Raw genomic sequence first — 22,085 nt, 5'->3', positions numbered from 1 at the left:
GTGTGTGTGTGTGTGTGTGTGTGTATTGTTTGAATAGATGGCTATCAAATTTTCCTATCATTTGCTACAAGGCTCTTTCTTTTTCGTATCTTTAAGCTTTTACACAGGATTTTCACACGAGCCCTTTCATCCTTGATTCAGGCCGGGTTTAAAAAATGGTATGTCAGAGGAACAGAAATTAAATCTTTTAAATAGGATTTTCTGTCCTTTCACTTTTGGGAGTAAGAAGATGATATAAAGTGCTAGAACTTTCCTTGTGATTGAAACACGTGCAATAAAGCCGCTGTACAGTGTAGGAGAAAATGTGAGGGGGTTTCCTACGATGCCACACATATATTTTTTTTATGGTGTTTTATTGTACATTAACTAGTACAAAACTTTGACACTGAAGCATGCAGCTGTAGTAACGTGTGTTTGTGTGTTTCAGATTTTGAATGCGCAGGTAAGCGACACAGGACGTTATGTGTGTGTGGCTGAAAACGTGGCAGGAAATGCAGAGAAGTACTTCAGCCTCAATGTACATGGTAAAGTTTTTATCAGTTCTGTGCTTATCTTTTTGAAATGTGCACCAGCACATTAACATCATGTCGGTACTTTTCCAGACGATTTCCAGACGATGTATTCTGGCTCTTGTCAGTTTTTTTTTGTAGCCTTCCAGGTGAATATTTATGTGATGATGCTTGTATCGATGTGTGCTGCAGTTCCTCCCTCTATAGTGGGTGTAAATGAAGAAAACGCTACTGTGGTTGTGAACAATTTTGTCTCGTTGAGTTGCGAGGCCACCGGCTTCCCTCCTCCTAATCTGAGCTGGCTGAAAGACAGGAAACCTGTACAGGGCAACAGCAATGCTCTCATCATGCCAGGTATACAGATACAAATGAACACCCAGAAGTGTGTGTGTGTATTTGTGTGAATGTTTGTGTGTGTATGTAATGTATGTATGTGTGTTTGTACTGTATGTATGGCTGTGTGTGTGTGTGTGTGTGTGTGTGTGTGTATATGTGTGTGTCTGTGTGTATGTATGTGTTGCGTGTGTCTGTATGTGTGTGTGATTGTGTGTGTATGTACTCATGTATGTACGTGTGTGTATGTGTACATGTGTTTGTGTGTGTATGTTTGTGTGTGTATGTATGTATGTGTGTATGTACTGTATGTATGGCTGTGTGTGTGTATGTGTACGTGTGTTTGTGTGTGTGTATGTTTGTGTGTGTGTGTATGTACTGTATGTATGTGTGTGTATGTGTACATGTGTTTGTGTGTATGTTTGTGTGTGTATGTATGTATGTATGTGTGTATGTATGTATGTACTGTATGTATGGCTGTGTGTGTGAGTGTTTATGTGTGTTTGTGTGTGTAGCTATGTATGTGTTGCGTGTGTCTGTGTGTGATTGTGTGTTCATGTTCTCATGTATGTATGTGTGTGTATATGTGTACGTGTGTTTGTGTGTATGTACATATATGTATGTACTGTATGTATGTGTGTGTGTGTGTGTGTGTGTGTATTATGCATAATCATTTCCCTGTTGTTTTGTCGCTCAGGTGGCCGTGCGTTACAGATCCTGAAGGCTAAAATGTCTGATGGTGGGAAGTACAGTTGTGTAGCCATCAACCCTGCAGGAGAGGCACACAAGATCATCTACCTCACCGTTTTTGGTCAGTGTACACACACAAGTGTCAACAAAAAAACAGAGAGATACAAATACATTAAAATACATTCTGGATCTTTGTTTTGCTTTCTGCTGTAACGGCATTCTGTCCGTGTTCAGCACGTGTTAATTCTGTTGTCCGTCCACCAAAATCTCCAGAACACATGACATTTATGTTCTTTATGTAGCTTGTACATTTTTCATCTATCCTGCAGTTCCTCCAAGCATCAGGGACAGCGCTGGTGACTCTCCCGTAGTAGTCAGCGTGCATGTTGGGAACTCGGTCACTCTGGAGTGTCTGTCTAATGCCATTCCTCCACCCACAATAACCTGGCACAAGAACGGACGCCGTATCACAGAGACCGCCAACCTTCGCATCCTCGCCAATGGACAAACCTTGGAAATTAAAGAAACAGAGGTGTGTGGGAATGTCATGGAGTATCAAATCATAACCACTTAACCACAGGGGTTTCCAGGTTTGTGTGTCTTCTGTGTTTCAGGTGTCTGATACTGGCTTGTACATCTGCAAGGCCAGCAACATAGCAGGCCAGGTGGACAAGAACTTCCATATTAACATTTACGGTTAGACAAGATTTCTTATCCTCTATGGAATGTTTGATGGGAAACTTAAATGGAAGCTTGAGACATCTACATGCATACTTTTACGCATTGCTCCTCAGCCACAATTAACAGATTAGATGTTCATATTAACGTGGCTGGAGAGTGGACACGCAGTAACAGTTACAGAAACTCTGACCCATGTGTGTGATCAGTGCCTCCAAGCATCGACGGCCCAGCAGTGGAACATGTGGTGGAGACCATCAGTAGTCCTGTAACCTTTGCCTGTGATGCCTCGGGCATCCCGCACCCTAGTCTCACCTGGCTGAAGAATGGCAGAGTGATCGGTGAGAACCGCTGCAGCACCTTAACATCTGCAGTTTCACTAAAGCAGGAATGGATATAAAATATAAAAATATTTGATATTAAGACTATGGATTTATTGGGATTTATTGGGATACTCCGGTTTCCTCCCCCGGTCCAAAGACATGCATGGTAGGTTGATTGGCATCTCTGGAAAATTGTCCATAGTGTGTGATTGCGTGAGTGAATGAGTGTGTGTGTGTGTGCCCTGCGATGGGTTGGCACTCCGTCCAGGGTGTATCCTGCCTTGATGGCCGATGACGCCTGAGATAGGCACAGGCTCCCCGTGACCCGAGGTAGTTCGGATAAGCGGTAGAAAATGAGTGAGTGAGTGAGTGAGAACCTGACTGCCCATTGGCTGTTGTCTAAACCCTTTATTTTTCTAGAGAATTCTGAATCTCTGGAGATGCACATCCTGTCAGGAGGCAGTAAGCTTCAGATTGCTCGCTCACAGCTTTCCGATAGCGGCACCTACACCTGCGTGGCCTTGAACGTTGAAGGCAAAGCCCAAAAGAGCTACCATCTCACTATACAGGGTATATATACACTCCAGTGTCTATTACAGTGCAACCACACACATACTTCAGCTTTAACTTTCAGTTCTCTAGATCAGAGGTTCTTTCTTTTGGTTTTTTTGTTTTTGCTCTAGTTCCACCGAGTATCACAGGATCCGAGATGCCGAGCGAGACCAGCGTTCTGCTGAACGATAGCATTCAGCTGGTGTGTCATGCAAAAGGGACTCCTGCACCAACGGTTCAGTGGCTGAAGGATGGAAAAGCTCTGAGCCAGACTGGCTTCAATAATATAAGGTGTGTGTGTAAATATATCAGTCCTTTATTGTTTATAAAAGCCCTGAAAAAGATATTCGAATGCAATGTTGTTATTATGATGTAATAACTCCAACTTAACTGTAATCTGAATAACTGAATCTAATTTTCACTCGTAACTCTTCACATGACAGCATTCCATAATGTCCACAGCAATCAATTTGAATATGCTTAATATCTTAAGATAATGAGATAATAACTCACAACAACGACCCAATATCTTATTATGATGATAATATTAATGATGTATTAGATTCAGTAGACAATCTAGCAGGTGTGTGTTTATTATCTCTCTCTAGAATCAGCCCTGATGGCAGTACACTCACAGTAACAGCCACTCACACAACAGACGGTGGCAAATACACATGTGTGGCCACTAACCAGGCTGGCGAAGAGGACAGGATCTTTAACCTTAACGTGTATGGTAAGTTAAGCTTTCAGTAAAAAAAAAATATATAAAAGCACGAGTAAGAAAAATTGGAGCATCGGAATGATCAATTCAAAGCGATACCTTGGTTATTTCAAAAGCTGCTTCCTATCCTCAGTACCTCCAGTCATCCAGAGTAATAGAGACGCAGCCGAGGTGTTAACGACGGTCGTGGACAGCTCATTAAACATCGAGTGCGTGGCCAGCGGATCTCCTCCACCTCAGATAAACTGGCTGAAAAACGGCCTTCCACTAGCCGTGTCCTCGCACATACGCCCGCTCTCTGCTGGACAAGTCCTCCGGTAAACACATTCGCATATCGTCGCTGTCAGGCGGAATCCTCGTATCTCCAAAACCGTTATTTTTCAGGAAATTAAAAAAACGCCGTACCTTATCTGCAGTGCACAGGGTTTAGTCCGCATTGCAGTGGATTGTCTTGCGCTAAATTCCTGTCCTCAGACGAGCACCAGAACTAGCGGGGGTCAAGATTTTTTTTTCTTTGAGCCCAGTGTTTTGATGACATTTACCTCAGAAGACGTGTTGATTCGTTGCGACTCTTCTTGAGGAGAAATATGCCGCGAAGCTCTCCCGCGGAGTGAGGAAGAGGTGGACAGTTGAAGTGTCCAATGGAGTTATGAGATTTGTGCTCAAGCTATTTTCAAGACTTTAGATTGGTTAATAACTTACAAAAAAATAACAGACCCACGTGGGGACTGACCAATAGCATCGATATGTGAAAAAATATGAAATTGACCAAATTTGGACATACGAGGTTTCCGCCCGACAGCGACGATATCAGACCACAAATAAAGGTCATACAGTAGGGTCGATACACATGCGCTAGAAAAACATCCGAATTTCTGTAAAGCTGTGCTATTAAAGTGCTATAAAAATTTAAGGGAATGAAATTTATTGCATCATAGAAGTAAATTTGTGTGGTTGTGTGATTGTAATCAAGTGTCCTTGGTGTTGGTCAGAATTGCTCGCGTTCAGGTGTCAGACGGAGGCACGTATACTTGTGTGGCGTCCAACAGAGCTGGAGTGGACAACAAACACTACAACCTACAGGTGTATGGTGAGATAGCTGTACCCCTGAAGTACCCCTGATTCCCTGAATTCTGGAATCTATTTTTTCATCGTCAAATTGAGTTTTAATGTTGTGTATCTCCGGTTGTTAAATATTCAGTTCCTCCCAGTCTGGATGGAGCAGGCAGTACTGATGATGTGACATTGGTGAGAGGGAGCATGGTTGCCCTGGTGTGCATCTCCGATGGGACACCAAACCCATCCCTGACTTGGATGAAGGAGGGAGCTGCTTTGCCAATGGATCAACACATCACCCTGCTGAACCACAACAGCACTCTGCAGCTCTCCCACATCCAGGTAGACCACACGGGACGCTACACCTGTGTCGCATGGAACCAGGCTGGAGAAGCTCGTCGGCACTTCAACCTCAAAGTATTGGGTGAGGAAAAGAGACAGAAAAGTGAAGCAAATAATAGCACACAGAGTGAGACAAGAACAGGAATCTGACGTGACATTGGGTGCAGCCTCAACAAAACAGCAAAAGATGGCAGAAATAAAAATGAAGTGATCATTCGCAGCATTCTGAGATGCTTTTCTGTAGAGAACGCTTGTAAAGAGTGGTTATTTGACTTATAGTCAAAGCCAGATTGAACCATTTTTCCCATCAAAAAAAAGCATTTCTGTCACCAGAACTTTACAACTGTAATGTACATCAGCAGAACTGTATTTTTTTTTCTTGCACTATTCTGGTGACTGAATCCTCAGCAGTTATACTCAGTAATTCAGCAGCACTGGATTTGACAGTACAGTATCTCAACCTCAGCTACATGAGTGGAGTGATAATTGGCCTCAGCTAGAGATGTGTGAATGACTGGTTTACTGGCAGAAAACTTGGTCCTGTTTCCCAAAAAATAACCCTAGTAATTTAAACCTAATTGAATCCTGACCTGGGGGCACGGTGGCTTAGTGGTTAGCACATTCTCCTCACACCTCCAGATTTGGGGGTTCGATTCCCGCCTCCACCTTGTGTGTGTGGAGTTTGCATGTTCTCCCCGTGCCTCGGGGGTTTCCTCCGGGTACTCCGGTTTCCTCCCCCGGTCCAAAGACAAGCATGGTAGGTTGATTGGCATCTCTGGAAAATTGTCCCTAGTGTGTGATTGCGTGAGTGAATGAGAGTGTGTGTGTGTGCCCTGCGATGGGTTGGCACTCCGTCCAGGGTGTATCCTGCCTTGATGCCCGATGACGCCTGAGATAGGCACAGGCTACCCGTGACCCGAGGTAGTTTGGATAAGCGGTAGAAAATGAATGAATGAATGAATCCTGACCAGGCAGTTACTAAGGATGACTGGATGAATGCTATACATTCATAAATGTTTTTCAGATGTGCTACTTCATGTTTTTTTTTTTTTTGAACCGAAGGGAATGCGAGAGACTAAACAAAAGCACACCAATGTTTTTTTTACACTAAGGCCTTTTAAAAAGAATTTCTTTGCCCATTTCTCAGACCCCCCACGCATAAATGGCTCAGGATTCCCAACTGAAGTATCCGTGGTAGTGAACAACGTCCTAGAGCTTGTCTGTGAGGCAGAAGGAATTCCTGCACCCACGCTTACCTGGGTAAAGGACGGACGGCCGTTACCTCAGACGCACAGCCTGAGTGTCCTCCGTGGAGGAGAAGTGCTCCGGATCGCCTCTGTACAGGTCAGTCGTTGCTATTAACAGCTTAATCAGGAGTCAACAAACTTGGTACGGTGTGCTGAAATGCTGAAAAGAAGCTCAAATGAAGATCTATATGAAGTTGTCACACATACAAAGGAAAATAAGGACAAAAGATGTTTAAATTTCTTGACAAGGTGGAATGATACAGGCAGAGTTACTAGTTCCACCCCAAACTAAATTATTTTTTAATAAGAGACCATCGCACAATTTGCTAAGGATTAAAATTTATAGAAGAACATATTGTGCTTATTATTCATTTATAGATTTGTTTACAGTTATGGAATATCCACAAGCACAAGTTACCTAATGTTATTGCAGCTATAAACAGTCACCACCATGTCTTTTGTAAAATTTAGACAAAATGCAGTCTGGGTGTTATACAAAATCCCCAGAGTCAAAAACCTCTGACTTTTAAAAAGCCATCTTCCAAACATCATCATATCAACATTTGGATATGTTTATAATCCAGTATTGGCTAACCTTATAATCACAAATTTATAATAAAACGTTAATGCGTAATCATGAAGCTGGGTATCTGACAAGTTCTGTTGCGTGAAACATGTTCAGGTCGAGGACACTGGACGATACAGCTGTTTGGCAACTAGTCCTGCTGGAGATGATGACAAAGAGTTCCTGGTTCGAGTCCATGGTAAGTTCATTCTATGGCATTAAGCAGAATCATAAAGACATTCTGTTAATTATAACATTCGTATCCATAGTTCCACCTAACATTGCCGGCGAGATCGGTGTCCAGGACATATCAGTGCTTCAGAACAGGCAGGTCACCCTGGAGTGCAGATCAGATGCTGTACCACCTCCCGTCCTGTCCTGGCTCAAAGAAGGAGCTCCAATGAAGGTACACACACTAAGGCTGTATTCAGATCAGGGAAAAAACCCCTACATTAGGTCTTTGAACGAGATACAAATGAATGTAGAGTAGCCTTGAGTTGGTTTCATGTACCATCTTCTTCCCAGGCTTCTCCACGCATGCGTGTGTTATCCAGCGGCCGCTACTTGCAGATCAATAATGCAGAGCTAGGAGACACTGGTCGCTACACGTGCATGGCTAGAAACGTAGCCGGGGAGACCAGCAGGCATTTCAACCTCAGTGTTAATGGTAAAGTAGAAGAATTGATTGGTGTGGTGTGACAATTTAAATACGTTAAAACACAATTTAACAACACAATGACAACAAGGGGGGCACGGTGGCTTAGTGGTTAGCACGTTCGCCTCACACCTCCAGGGTCGGGGTTCGATTCCCGCCTCCGCCTTGTGTGTGTGGAGTTTGCATGTTCTCCCCGTGCCTCGGGGGTTTCCTCCGGGTACTCCGGTTTCCTCCCCTGGTCCAAAGACATGCATGGTAGTTTGATTGGCATCTATGGAAAAATTGTCCGTAGTGTGTGATTGCGTGAATGAATGAAAGTGTGTGTGTGTGTGTGTGTGTGCCCTGCGATGGGTTGGCACTCCGTCCAGGGTGTATCCTGCCTTAATGCCCGATGACGCCTGAGATAGGCACAGGCTCCCCGTGACCCGAGGTAGTTCGGATAAGCGGTAGAAGATGAATGACAACAAGAAAAGTCCATAACATTGCCTTATATTACAAAACGATATATCTTCTCTCTTAATTTCACACAAGGCTCCGTAGTTTTTAAAGCCACACGTTGTCATTGATTATATTGAAATATAGATTTTTTTTTTGCTGGGCAAAATAAACACTATGACTAGTATACTGTACTTATTTCAGTGAGTTATTAAGTTATTTTTCTTTATGTAAATATGTGTCTTTATCTACAGTTGCACCCACTATAAAGGAAGGTCCTCAGGCCATTTCTGTTCATGTCAACATGCCAGTGGTTTTGGAGTGTGTCGTCAGTGGCGTTCCTGCTCCACGCATCACCTGGAGGAAGCAAGGCTCTGTTCTTGCAGGGAACAACCCCAGGTTTGCAGCCAGATCCATTTTGTATCACTCTGGACTCTGGGTTAGTTTAACTCATTCAGTTCAGCTGGATTTCTAATAGCTAGTTCTCTTACCTGGACAGGTATCTGTTTGCTGAGGACGGCTCTCTCCATATAAACTCCGCCCAGTTGTCCGACACGGGCCATTACTTGTGCATGGCCACTAACCAGGCAGGGACTCAGCGCAAGCGAGTGGATCTGCAAGTGTACGGTGAGCGCATTACACTTACACTGTAAAATAATATGTGGAAAACCATGTGGATAAAATCTGGCACTTAGTTTTGGCACAGAGATGTGATGATCATTTCCTTATGTGTTTCTGGGAGATGGGAGATTTAAAAAGCAAAGGACTGAGCTATAAATGTCCAAATGTATGAGAGGCTTATGAGATGATTCAACTGTGCCAACACATGCAAATCATCATTCCTGGTCTTTTAATTTTCCAATCCTCAGTGCCCCCTTCAATCACTGAAGGTCCCACTAACGTCACAGTGACGGTAAACATTCAGACCACTCTGTCCTGTGAGGCCACCGGCATTCCGAAACCCACTGTAACATGGACCAAAGACGCTCAGCCTCTCAACACAGACCAGAACCAGAATATGTACAGGTTCAGCCAGGTTTTCCTTCCTCTTTTATTGCCTCTTTCAGTGCGTCCTCAAGGATATACTTCATAAGGATATGTATAGCGATATATGTATAAACTCAAAGCCTCAAATGTGCATTGTTTGTATTTGTTCGTGATAATAGGCAGCTGTCATCAGGAACTCTCGTTATAATCGCGCCAACGGTGCATGACTCAGCACTGTATGAGTGTGTGGTGACCAACGAGGCCGGCCAGGACAGCCGAGCCATCCAGCTCACGGTACACGGTGAGCACTTGCTATCCTTTGACTAGATATTATAATGAACTGTATGATGAACTATAGCTTGTTATCATGGAACTGCAAAACTCTCGTATCCTGAAGGTTTCCACTCCTCATAGACATTTTCTCTGTATCAGCCATCTTTTTTTTTTTTTGTATTAGAAGAAATCTGTTATAGAAAACGAATCCTGGTACTGTACAAAGATAGCAAGCGTGTTATTTGTGTTATCTCAGTGCCACCCTCCATTGCCGACGAGGTAACAGAGCTGTTGGTGAGCAGACAGTCCCCGTTGATGATCAGCTGTACTGCATCTGGATTCCCTGCTCCTGTCCTAGAGTGGAGCAAAGACGGGATGCGCCTGGCCAAAGATGGTGAAGGCTACAAGATACTGCCCTCTGGTAAGTCCTGAGTGGTGCAATGATAAAAAATTTGGAGACTGAGAGTTAAAATCCTGAAAACACCACAGCCATTAGTGACCGGGAGCTGATGGAGCAAAGTTACTGTAGCTGGGTGGGAGGAAATAGCATACTCATTTTTACCTGTCAATCACATCAACACTAACCGGTCATTGGGCAGATTACACTTGTGTTACAATGTTATTTCAGTTGAAATATTGCTCTGAAAAAAAAAGATATGATGAATATTTTCCTTGTTTGTCTGCACTCTCAGGTGCTCTTGAGATAGCTGCTGCAGAACTGAGTCACACTGGCCGTTACTCCTGTGTTGCGAAGAACGCCGCAGGATCGGCTCATCGCCACGTCCAGGTCATCGTGCAGGGTAATCTGTTTACATATACGCATGCTACTCAGTAGGATTTATATTTAAAGCAGTCTTACGAAGTCCTTCCTTCTTATCATCATTCTCTGTATATAGATATATATTCTTGAAATTGTCATTCTTTTCATGTCCACTAGAGCCACCAGTGATTCAAGCTCACCCATTAACACTGGATGTGATCCTGAACAACCAGGTGACCCTGCCGTGTCGTGCACTAGGCACCCCACGCCCCACCATTACCTGGCAAAAAGAAGGCATCAACATTGTCACCACCGGTTAGAGCTGGTTCTTATTAATGGTTCTTATTGAGCATTAATCACAAAAAACAGAGCTTGTCATGCACCATGGACATTTCTTTTTTCCTTACATTTCATCATTAGGAAGTGATTTCACTGTTCTGCCCAACGGCGGACTGCAGATCTCACAGGCCAAAGTGGAAGACTCTGGTACCTACATGTGTGTGGCCCAGAATCCAGCAGGCACAGCATTGGGCAAGACCAAACTCAGGGTACAAGGTAATATAGACTTACTACGTAATAATCAATGTACATTAAAGCAATGTATCTAAAACATGTCCTAGAACATGTCAGTTTATTCCAGTTGTCACAATTGCCTCACAGATATCATCCTCATTCTGCTTTTAAAGTAGCCCTTTGTTTTCGTAGTACCCCCAGTGATCACTTCAAACACTAAGTCTTACACCGTAGCCGTGGATGGATCGGTGACCCTGCAGTGTGAGACCGAGGGATACCCGACCCCGTTAGTCAGCTGGTATAAAGACGGGAAGCCGCTATCTGAGTCTGTACGTCATCGAGTCCTTAGCTCTGGTTCTCTGCATCTTGTTTTCGCCCAGCCAGGAGACACGGGTCTATACACATGTACTGCAGCCAACGTGGCTGGAAGCCTCCGTCTGGAGATGAGCGTCACTGTCTTGAGTGAGTCTCACACACAGAGAGTGGTTGCGTGTCGATGGATGTATTTTCCTTGGCTGGACTAGTTATTGCTTGAATGATTGAATTTTGTTCTAGTTAGAAATTCTGCCCCACGGACATAAGGGAAGACATGCTGATGTTTTCGTTGCAATTTTACCTCACAGATTGCTAAGAATTGCAAACTGATTTTTCAAATGATTGGATGAAATATAAAAATCTATATAAATCTAAGAAACAAATGCATCCACCTTCCTTCCCAGTTCCACCCACTATCCGCAGAAGTGAACCGGAGCTGTGGGTGGTGGAGAACAATCGTGCCATGCTGTCCTGTGCAGCAGAAGGAGTGCCTCAGCCCGTCTTGAGCTGGGAGAAAGAAGGCATCACTCTGACAGATCCCACAGGAGCTTACAGCATCCTGTCCACCGGGGAACTGGTGCTAGAAAACGCTCAGGTTAGAAAATCAAGATGCTGTCATAAAAACTTAAATAAATGAATTGGGGTTGTCATTTTACTAACCCTGACATATTTTTCTTTTGACACAGCCTGAGGATGCTGGGAGTTACACATGTGTGGCCACCAACATTGTGGGTCAGGACAGTCAGACAGTCGATCTTTCTGTGTACACACACCCAGCATTCACAGAGACCCTGGAAGATACAGCACTCAACAAGGGAGACCGCCTCTTACTGACCTGTGGAGCCACAGGCTTTCCAATGCCCAAAGTTTCTTGGGCTTTCAACAATAACATTATCCCAGGTGAGGGAAAAAAAAACGAAATGAGTTTCTTGTCAACTTTTATCTCCATTAATCTGTCATTTGTTCATCTTTAATATCTATCATATTGGCACTATTCCTTTACTCTCTACAGCACGTCCCCATGATGTAATGCCTTGTTTTTACTTCTAGTCCATTATAGCCACGTGAATGGTCACAGTGAGTTGGCGATTGAGCGCGTGAGCAAGGATGACGCAGGAACGTACTCCTGCATCGCAGAGAACCAAGTGGGATCCATCAAATCTTTGGGTTTTGTCTATGTCAAAGGTGCCTAACTGTGCTGAGTCACTTTCTTTGTCATTGAGCAAATTTGACAGCAGGTCACATTCAGTACATGTTCCAGAAAATATTATACATGATCTTTTATATACATACATATATTCTATATTCTATATGTATATTCATTATATACATATATTCATTACCTTCCTTTATAGATTCTATTAAGAATGTTTATTAGGCAATGTAAAAGCGAACTATAGTCTTAATAACACAAACAATGTTTTTTATTTTCTCCAAAGTTATGACTCATGTATCTATAACCTGCTGTATTATGAACAAGAAGCCTGCTTATGTCCTGCTTCTGTGACTCCCTAGAGCCTCCTATAATAGACGGAGATGTCCATTTGAACAATATTGAGCCTTTGGGTGGGAATGCCATTCTGAACTGCGAAGTACGAGGGGACCCTCTGCCCACCATCCAGTGGAGCAAAAATGGCGTAAATGTCCGCATCAGCAACCGCATCCGCCAACTGGACAACGGTTCTCTGGCAATCTATGGCACTGTGGTAGTGTATCTGAGTTCTAATTCCCTTTACTAATGCACTATTTGTCAGCCTTTTTTGCACTTATTGTTACCCATAATTTTCAGTGAGGTTTACAATTGCATTCTTCTTGTTTTGTTTTTTTCAGAGTGAGGATGCTGGTAGCTATGTGTGTGTAGCTACGAATGATGCTGGAGTAGTGGAAAGGACAGTCACTCTAACCTTACAGAGTAAACACGCACACACATACACACACACACACACACACACACACTAAAGAAATGGCGTATTAAGCTAAATTACATTAACTGACTGAATATTTCAATACCAATCCCTAAAAGTAGTGCGCTGCCTATTCATATTTCTTTTTATCTGCGGTGCAAATCTAAAAAAGCTAACATCAGACACAGCACTTTCTTCAGCTTCTTTAATTTTAAACTAATGACCATCTACTTCATCAGGTTCTCCAGCCTTTACGGTGGAACCAATGGACACAGTGGTAGATTCCGGCTCCATTGTGGTGCTAAACTGCCAGGCACAGGGCGAACCCACACCGGTCATCGAGTGGGCCCGGCAAGGACGCCCACTGCTGACCAATGACCGCATCACCACCTTGTCCAATGGCTCCCTGAGGCTCAGCAGTGTTCAGAAAGAGGACACAGCCGAGTACGAGTGTGTAGCCCGCAACCTGTTGGGCTCAACACTAGTTAATGTGGCCCTTACAGTGCGTGGTAAGATAGAGAGTTGATTGTGTATTTATTATTTTTTGTTACAGTTGACTCATTTTAATTCAAATGATTCCACTTGTCCACATACGTGTCTTACACACACCAGTTCATGGAGGCTTCTCTGAGTGGATGGAGTGGGGTGCCTGCAGTGTGTCTTGTGGGGCAGGAATTCAAAAGAGGCTGAGACGGTGCAACAACCCCCAGCCTGCCAACGGAGGCCGCCACTGCTTAGCCTCAGACTCTGAGATCCGCAGCTGTCAAAGCAAACCCTGCCCAGGTGACTCAACCTAGCTCTAGATCTTGTTCAAATTCTTGTTTGAACCTAGTCTATGTATAATCTATATATACTGTATAAAACAGAGGCTGGTGGGGAGACTACTGATTTAAGTAGTCTAAGTATACGAATGTGTGTGTGTTTAGTGAATGGTCAGTGGTCAGACTGGACACCGTGGGAGGAATGCTCTCGTACCTGTGGCCAAGGGAACAGGACAAGGGTACGAACCTGCAGCAAGCCTCCAGCCCAACATGGAGGCAGGGCCTGCGAGGGCCGAGTCGTGGAGGTCATCATGTGCAGCATCAGACCCTGTCCTGGTAAGCAGACTTTAGTGAATCTTCCTACTCCTTAAACCCCTTGGTTTTTACAGTATGAATCAGATTTAGCTGAATTCTACTTGTCTCTACACAAGTGCATTAAACAGAGTGCAAAAGAATGCTCTCTATCTATAACTGTGTAATACTACATAACTGTGGACTGACACCTTTGTTCACTTGTATTATGGTGAACTCATTAATATACCGGCTGTGTCTGTTTTACAGTGGCTGGGAACTGGGCTGCCTGGCTGCAGTGGAGCCCTTGCAGCGAAACATGTGGTAAAGGCATACAGACAAGAATCCGTCTTTGCAACAACCCCCCACCATCTTTTGGTGGTCCAACGTGCAGCGGAGCAGACACACAAACTCAAGTGTGCACAGAGAGAAACTGCCCCGGTAAGAACTGATCCGTTCATCTGTTCAGTCCCAATGCAGCCGAGAAGCCGTTCATACCATTGAAAATATATATAGTTTTTTTTTTTTTCTTTTGATTCATTATGTACTTGTATGTGCCTCCAGAAAAACATCATGAACTTTACCCTGGCTGGTTAACTGCTTGTACTGTAGCTCCCACATGATAGACGCAACTGGGATTTCAGTATCTGAATGTTTGGGATTGAACGGATCTGTAACGTTTTAGATGTAAATCCCAGGGCATTTGAATAATTGTGCAATCTTCTTCTGGTTTGCAGTGGACGGAAAATGGTCATCTTGGGTGAGCTGGAGCGCGTGTAGCGTTTCCTGTGGAGGTGGAACCAGACAAAGGACACGCCTCTGTGCAAGCCCCGCCCCCAAACACGGGGGAAGGCAGTGTGAAGGAAATGATGTTCACATTGATTTCTGCAACAGTGAACCATGTCCAAGTGAGCATTCACTTAGTCAAATACACATCGCTTGTCTCTTGATTGCAAACATACAATGAATATCCACAGAATGATAGAAAACCAGTACATTTTTTTCTCTGTCAGTTCACGGTAACTGGGGCCCCTGGAGCACCTGGGGCAGCTGCAGTCGGACTTGCAACGGTGGCCAAATGCGACGGTACAGAACATGTGACAATCCCCGACCGACCAACGGGGGTAGAGCATGTGCTGGAACTGACACAGAGATACAGAAATGCAGCACGTTCAGTTGTCCTGGTAAAACCAATATGCACAGATTACAAGACATACCTTCTATCACACAAGCTTTCACTCAGATATTGCCATATTAGACACATATACACAGATGTTCAGTGTGCTTTACTACCTCAGTGATATTAGACAATCAACCTGGAGTCTGCAAAGTTTTCTTGTTGGGGACAAATAGACAGGACACAGAGCAGGAGAAACATTTATACAGTACCTGAGTTTGTTTGCATGGAGGTATTTTAAAGAATGTTGTTCTGGCTTCAGGATGGCTTGATTCTACTGATTGTTTATTGCCTCATAATTAGGGAATGTTTTTATTTTATTGCCACACAATTCCTTTTAGTGCAGTTGATGAGTGTTTGTATGTTTGTGATCATGTTAGTGGATGGTAACTGGAGTCCATGGCAGCCATGGGGTGAGTGTTCAGTCTCCTGTGGTGTAGGGGAACGCACAAGGCTCCGTTCCTGTAACAATCCAGCTCCTAGCAACAAGGGCCGCCCTTGTCCAGGAGATTCCACCCAGCTTTCCAGGTGCAACATCCAGCCATGTCCAGGTAAAAAAAAAAAAAGACATGCTTACTTTCTACATTTCAATTCTACAAATTGAAGATAGGATTTAGATTTTCTGATGTTTTGAAGTGTGCTTGTACTCATGCACTTCACTATGGCTTTATGTCACATGCTGCTTTGTTTGCTCAGGCGGTCCGCAGAAGGCCAGAGGGAACATCATTGGCACCATTAATGATGTGGAGTTTGGCATAGCTTTCCTCAATGCAACGATATTCAACAGTCCTTCAGGGGGAAGAGTGATACACGCTACTATCACCAATATACCCCGGAGCCTGGGTTAGTCACAGATATTTTTCAGTATTAGTTGATCGCATAAAAACTTCCAGACTTGAGAATACTGAGAATTGATCAAATTAAAAACACCATCGTGAATGTATTGAGTTGCTGTCTGTAATGAGTTGATTCAGCTTAATTCTTTCTAGGCCCTGGTATGAGGAAACTGATCTCTTTGCTGAATCCCATCTACTGGACCACAGCACAGGAGATCGGCGAGGCGGTCAACGGCTACACACTTACAGATGGCATCTTCAGACGAGAGACCCAAGTGGAGTTTGCAACTGGTTAGTCCCAATTAGTACCAGAGTTTAATCACAATGTAAAGCTTCAATCAAGAGATTCTGAAAGCTGAATATTCTAGAGGTGCAGAGGTCAGGAGGTGTGTCCACATTTAGCTGAGGCTGAGGCGGAATTCCAAACATACATTGCCTACTGTACATACCTGCATCTAAATAATGCCTTATGAAGTGCATATGAAGTGCTCACATTGGATTTTGGTCCAAACCAAGGAACAGCAGATAAACCAACAAAGAAATGTTTGTTGAAGAATATTTTTCTAGATGTTTCAAATTTTGAACACTCGTCCATTTGTTTAAGGGGAGATCCTCAGGATGACCCATGTGGCACGGGGAATAGACACAGATGGTGCTCTGCTGTTGGACATCGTAGTGAACGGACACATCCTCCAACTGCCCTCCAATGCAGATATTGGCCTCAAGGTAGTAACTCAGAATAAATAACTCACTAATTTAAAACTATATTTACTTTTAAAAGTTCTGACATCTTCCACTGTGCTTTAGTGATGCTGTGTTTTACTAATGCATGTGTGTATTTTTTTCTACCACCAGGACTATACAGAAGATTATATTCAGACAGGTCGTGGGCAGCTATATGCTCTATCCACACGTATGTTCAGCGTAGATAGAGTGAGTGTGCCCTATTCCTGGAACCATACCATGTTATACGAGCCCTCCAGAGGAAAGATGCCTTACCTGGTACAGACGTTGCATGCTTCTTCCATCAGTGCTCAGTACCGCCCACTAGAGGAGATGCTGGAGTTCAGCATCCATGCCAGCATTTCCAAGGGTGAGGCACATATGCAGTACTTTATAACTGATATATTATACACTCACCAACCACTTTATTAAGAACTTATAATTAAGTTATATATAATAATCTTAGAATATAATATTTACCAATTTTTTACAGGCCTTCTTCAAAAAGAGATCAGTGTGCGTATGAGTCTATGTATGTATTTATATTCATTGAAATTACTCTGCTTGTTTGCAGGTGAGCGAAGCAACCAGTGTCCCAGTGGCTTTGTGCTGGACCCAGTCGGACCCTACTGTGCTGGTACATTTTACACCCAGAGGAAATTTTATTTAAAGAGGAAAATCATTATTTATTATAGGAGAGTTTAATATTTATTATTCTATTTCTTTCTGCTTTAATGAAGATGAGAATGAGTGTGATGAAGGCAGCCCATGTTCCCATGCCTGCCATAATGCTATAGGCACCTACTATTGCTCCTGCCCGAGAGGACTCACAATATCTGCTGATGGCCGGACATGCCAGGGTACTGTACCAGCTGTCCACACTCAAAAAAATAACACACAGTGATCTTTACTTCTTTATGCTGTAATGCTCAATAACGAGTCTCTCCTAGAGTCTAATAACTTGTTAACTTGTTACTCTAGTCATAACATCATAACATACAGTAAAGTAATGCTATTCAATGTTTACTTTATAAATATATATATATATAATATATATACACATACAGTATATGCGCCCATGTTAGGTTTAATATTATGATGTCTGTTCTTTAGATATCGATGAATGCTCACTAGACGGACACATGTGTCATGACGGACAAGACTGTGAAAACACTATTGGCTCCTACCGCTGTGTGATGCGTTGTGGGCGGGGTTTCAGGAGAACAGCAGATGGCTTGAGCTGTTCAGGTTTATTTTTCTTTAATATAATACTCAAATATTTACACACTCTTTGTAATGTTTGTAAATTACAATGGGAGGAGGAAATTCTAACAGAATTCTCACGGATTGTCCCTAAAAGTCCCTAATAATGTCATCTGTAGGAGATACGTATGCTTACTGTACTTAGAATGCTCCTTTTTTTGACAGATGTAAATGAATGTCAGGACTCCAATCCATGCCACCAGCATTGTCTCAACACCATTGGCAGTTTCCGCTGTGCCTGTGAGCCCGGCTACCAACTCAGGAACCGCCGCTGTATCGGTCAGTTACACTAGTAATGCTAAAACCCTATGCTGCATGCATAAATGTGGTTCTGTGAACTTCAGATAACCTTTAGTGATGGTAAGAACCACCTGAATACGTTCAAGTGCACATGCAAGCCAAGACTTTCCAACAAAGTGACAAAGTGATGGGATTAGGCTTGTACAGTAATACAATAATTGTCATCCCTACATTATATTACACTGGGATGATATCCAGGTATTACATTACCAGACTACGGTGGCCGAGAAGTGCAAAACAAATTAACAAATCCGAAAACACATTAACAAATCCGAAAACAAATTAACAAATCCGAAAACACATTAACAAATCTGAAAACACAACGACAAGTCAGACAACCCGGAAAGGGTAGTGTATCGTTTTTGAATGGAAACTTACCGATCATTGGACAAGACACCTGTCACTCAAGATATACAGGTATGGAATCTCCGTTTAAATATAAGAAAATAACAGAATTAATCCACAGTAATCCATTCCATCCATCCATTCCAACTTTTCCCTGCGGCAGACTGTTGTACTTCCTGTATACCTTGAGTGACAGGTATCTTGTCCAATCACAAACTATAACAACCTCTTCCGGGTTGTCTGAAATGTCGTTGTGTTTTCGGATTTGTTAATGTGTTTTCGGATTTGTTAATGTGTTTTCGGATTTGTTCATTTGTTTTGCACTTCTCGGCCACCGTACCAGACCTTCCATCCTCAGCTCAGCAAAAAACTAAAAAACTAAATTACTTCTCATAAATATGCCAAATGTTCAGTCATTTTTGAGACAACAGACATAAATATAGAATGATTTGCGCAGGTGCATATTAACAGGTCTGTCATAGAGAATTTACTCTCAAGGTGCTGTGACATGCCACTGTGGCCACCATATAACTCATTAGCACAAATGGAGACTTGCCACTGTCTAGGAGTCAAGAAAGAAATGTTGTCAGTTGGGCAGTGGACTGGATCTGGTTGATGGGGTTCTTTAGGATTCTCCAAAAAAGTTATAAAGAAAATGCCTTTACTGCAGCAGAAAAGAAGGCAGTAGATGATAAGTGTCTGTCACCAGCTTTGCAGGAGAGGATATTTGTAGCTCCGACCGATGTTACAAGCTGTTATGCAAATACTGTAGCTCCATATAGGGTACATGTGTACAGTGTTGATTACAAATACAGCAGTTTTTCACACTTCATGACTTTTTGATTCTTACCGTAGTTGATTAAGGTTGAAGGGGTTTCCTCCTTCCCCAATCTGACCAAAACTAAATCTGACCAAAATCTGACCAAAACTGATCTGACTAAATAATTTTTTTTCTCCTAGACATTAATGAGTGCAGGCAGAGAGTGTGCCGTTCAGACCAGCAGTGTAAGAATACACGTGGTGGCTACACTTGCATCGACCTCTGTCCTACTGGCATGACCAAAGGAGTTAACGGCACATGCATAGGTTAGTGTGCACATAAAATCTGGGCCCCTTTTCCATGCAATTCCTACAGAAATATATGCATTATCTGCAGGTTTCCACTCATTTCAGATGTGCCATTTTCTCCACAGACATTGATGAGTGTCGAGACGGCACGCACCAGTGCAGATACAATCAGATTTGTGAGAACACCAGGGGGAGCTATCACTGCACCTGCCCCAGGGGCTATCGCTCTCAGGGTGTGGGCCTGCCCTGCATTGGTATGTAAATCTACTGACCATAACCCCCCATGAATAAAGCATCACCTGGCTGCTCTACTGCTGTTGCCTTCTGTCCAATATGCATCCCCCAATTTCAGTTTATATCCATATGCATCACTTTGTTCCACCTAATAAACACACACTCCCTGCTTGCTTGCTTGCATTACTCTTTATGAGTCTTTAATAAATGGCCAGATTCTCATGATTAGATGAGAGTACTAAAGCAGTATTCACAAGTTTCAAATTTACTTCAGCTGGATGAAACTAGTAGGAAGGGGAATGGCAGACAGGTAAGTCTGCTCTCACAACAAGACCAGCACTTTCTTTTTTTTTATCTGTCTCTGTTCTTCCTTCTGTCACCTTTTACAGTACCTTTAGCTCTTTATCTCCTGCTTGGGTTATTTTCTCTTAAAATGCTGTGCTTTGCTCTAGCCTTAATGGAATGCTAACATAAGGTTTCAAATGTTTAATTATAGTAGTTACTACAGCAAAGATAAAGGAGTCTAATGTATTGATAGTGTGTGTATATACATTGATCAGCCATGACATGGGGTGGGATATATTAGCGAGCAAGTCTTGAAGTTGAACTTGAAGATGGGATGGAAGCAGGAAAAATATGCAAGTATAAGGAGCTGATTGACTTTCACAAAGGGCAGATTGTGATTGCTTGACTACTGGGTCAAAGCATCTCCAATATATTTCGTCTTGAGGGTGTTCCCAGAATGCAGTGGTTAGTGCCTACCAAAAGTGCTACAAGATAGAACAACTGGTGAATCAGCAACAGTATCACCAAAAACACAGTGCATTAAAGGTTGCTGTGTGTCAGTCAGGGCGACTATGCTGTTTCCTGTACACCACTGAAAGATGGGCACATGAGCACCAGATCTGGACCAAACAGGTCTGGACTGATCTGATTGATCACATTTTCTTTTACATCCTGTGGTCGGTCAGGTGCATGTGAGTCGCTTACCCAGGGAAGAGAACATGATGCACATGGCCTCCAAATTTACATTTACATTTATGGCATGTTGCAGACGGCCTTATTCAGAGCGACTTACATTATTATATTGTTTATACAGCTAAGCAATTGAGGGTTAAGTGTTTTGCTCAGGGACCGAGGAGTGGCAGTTTGGTCAACCTGACCAATCAGTAGTCCAAGGCCTTAACCACTTAGCTACCGCTGCCCAAATTTCTCAAATCTCTAGTCAATCACGTACCTGTTGGATGTGGTGGACAAACCAGTCCGATCCATGCAGGCCCGACCTCACAGGTTACAAGACCGCTGCTACTGTCTTGGTGCCAGATACCACAGGTGGAGTTGTGAAGTTCATACCTCAATGGGTCAGAGCTGTTTTGAAGGCACAAGGGGAACCTACACAATATCAATCTGGTGCTTTTAATGTTATGGCTGATCGGTGAATATACCCTGCATGCCTGACGAATGATTGGCTGAAGAGTATGATTTCAAATCTCAGCAATTATACATAGAGTGCATTTATTTACATTGTTAAGATCACATCTTGACCCTCTGTTATTGTCAGATGTAAATGAGTTAGAGGTTGGATATTGATGCCCTTTTTCATTTTTCCCCTTCTCTCCCATGCATTTTTCTTTACTGCTTTCCATTCACCTCTGCACTGTACTTTATTTCTTTCCTTTTTATCCCTTTACCTTTCTTCCACCCTCTCTCTATCTCTCTCTCTGCTGTGCCTTGCTACGAGAGCAGACATAAATGAGTGTGAGCGGGTGCCGATGCCCTGTGCCTACCAGTGCGTGAACAGCGCAGGTAGCTACACGTGCACTTGCCCTCCTGGCCGCCACTTGCTTGGGGATGGGAAGTCCTGCGCTGGGCTGGAGCGCTTGCCCAGATTTGAAAGCCTCTCGTATGGTTTCCACACCTCACAGTCGTCCCCTGAACGAAGCTCCTCCCAGCATCGGTATCACAGTCTGACATCTCAGAGCTTCCACTCTTACACTGTCAACGGGGGCAACTACAGGCTCAACTCTCCTCCCTTACGTTCTCGTAGGGCCACTAAGACATGCCGTCTTGGCTTTATTTCAGAAGGGGATAAATGCATAGGTAACTTTCACAGCTGTTTCCAGTATGTGAATACTGTGTCCAGTATGGGATAAAGTGTGGTGGCAGCTGGGAATAATAATAATAATTCTTTAAACAGCTCTAATAATAGAGCTGTTTTCTTTTTACATT

General features: G+C 43.2%; 1 protein-coding gene across 1 annotated transcript in view; it reads left to right on the top strand.

Annotated features, from left to right (window-relative positions):
• The window catches only part of hmcn1 (hemicentin 1), an 88,600-nt gene that overhangs the window by 62,718 nt on the left and 3,797 nt on the right, over window positions 1-22,085 (top strand). Inside the window, exons 57-104 of the mRNA XM_060883718.1 lie at window positions 428-524; window positions 702-863; window positions 1,540-1,653; window positions 1,862-2,064; window positions 2,147-2,228; window positions 2,420-2,551; window positions 2,954-3,103; window positions 3,217-3,376; window positions 3,694-3,818; window positions 3,940-4,123; window positions 4,799-4,896; window positions 5,008-5,286; window positions 6,352-6,548; window positions 7,134-7,215; window positions 7,286-7,422; window positions 7,542-7,683; window positions 8,361-8,505; window positions 8,606-8,733; window positions 8,976-9,132; window positions 9,273-9,394; window positions 9,623-9,787; window positions 10,059-10,166; window positions 10,304-10,441; window positions 10,547-10,681; window positions 10,832-11,101; window positions 11,359-11,549; window positions 11,641-11,854; window positions 12,005-12,139; window positions 12,470-12,660; window positions 12,785-12,866; window positions 13,098-13,367; window positions 13,471-13,641; window positions 13,785-13,955; window positions 14,181-14,351; window positions 14,648-14,818; window positions 14,924-15,094; window positions 15,468-15,638; window positions 15,784-15,930; window positions 16,077-16,214; window positions 16,528-16,649; window positions 16,779-17,016; window positions 17,221-17,283; window positions 17,387-17,506; window positions 17,760-17,894; window positions 18,075-18,188; window positions 19,515-19,640; window positions 19,748-19,876; window positions 21,603-21,956. Of these exons, the coding sequence (XP_060739701.1) occupies window positions 428-524; window positions 702-863; window positions 1,540-1,653; window positions 1,862-2,064; window positions 2,147-2,228; window positions 2,420-2,551; window positions 2,954-3,103; window positions 3,217-3,376; window positions 3,694-3,818; window positions 3,940-4,123; window positions 4,799-4,896; window positions 5,008-5,286; window positions 6,352-6,548; window positions 7,134-7,215; window positions 7,286-7,422; window positions 7,542-7,683; window positions 8,361-8,505; window positions 8,606-8,733; window positions 8,976-9,132; window positions 9,273-9,394; window positions 9,623-9,787; window positions 10,059-10,166; window positions 10,304-10,441; window positions 10,547-10,681; window positions 10,832-11,101; window positions 11,359-11,549; window positions 11,641-11,854; window positions 12,005-12,139; window positions 12,470-12,660; window positions 12,785-12,866; window positions 13,098-13,367; window positions 13,471-13,641; window positions 13,785-13,955; window positions 14,181-14,351; window positions 14,648-14,818; window positions 14,924-15,094; window positions 15,468-15,638; window positions 15,784-15,930; window positions 16,077-16,214; window positions 16,528-16,649; window positions 16,779-17,016; window positions 17,221-17,283; window positions 17,387-17,506; window positions 17,760-17,894; window positions 18,075-18,188; window positions 19,515-19,640; window positions 19,748-19,876; window positions 21,603-21,956 (7,507 nt within the window). The remainder of the gene's footprint in view (window positions 1-427; window positions 525-701; window positions 864-1,539; window positions 1,654-1,861; window positions 2,065-2,146; window positions 2,229-2,419; window positions 2,552-2,953; window positions 3,104-3,216; window positions 3,377-3,693; window positions 3,819-3,939; window positions 4,124-4,798; window positions 4,897-5,007; window positions 5,287-6,351; window positions 6,549-7,133; window positions 7,216-7,285; window positions 7,423-7,541; window positions 7,684-8,360; window positions 8,506-8,605; window positions 8,734-8,975; window positions 9,133-9,272; window positions 9,395-9,622; window positions 9,788-10,058; window positions 10,167-10,303; window positions 10,442-10,546; window positions 10,682-10,831; window positions 11,102-11,358; window positions 11,550-11,640; window positions 11,855-12,004; window positions 12,140-12,469; window positions 12,661-12,784; window positions 12,867-13,097; window positions 13,368-13,470; window positions 13,642-13,784; window positions 13,956-14,180; window positions 14,352-14,647; window positions 14,819-14,923; window positions 15,095-15,467; window positions 15,639-15,783; window positions 15,931-16,076; window positions 16,215-16,527; window positions 16,650-16,778; window positions 17,017-17,220; window positions 17,284-17,386; window positions 17,507-17,759; window positions 17,895-18,074; window positions 18,189-19,514; window positions 19,641-19,747; window positions 19,877-21,602; window positions 21,957-22,085) is intronic.

The sequence above is a fragment of the Tachysurus vachellii genome, chromosome 12, assembly GCF_030014155.1.
Source record: "Tachysurus vachellii isolate PV-2020 chromosome 12, HZAU_Pvac_v1, whole genome shotgun sequence".
In the NCBI taxonomy this organism is placed as follows: domain Eukaryota; kingdom Metazoa; phylum Chordata; class Actinopteri; order Siluriformes; family Bagridae; genus Tachysurus; species Tachysurus vachellii.
Note: the sequence above shows the minus strand (reverse complement) of the source record. Positions and strands in the feature narration are given on the sequence as shown.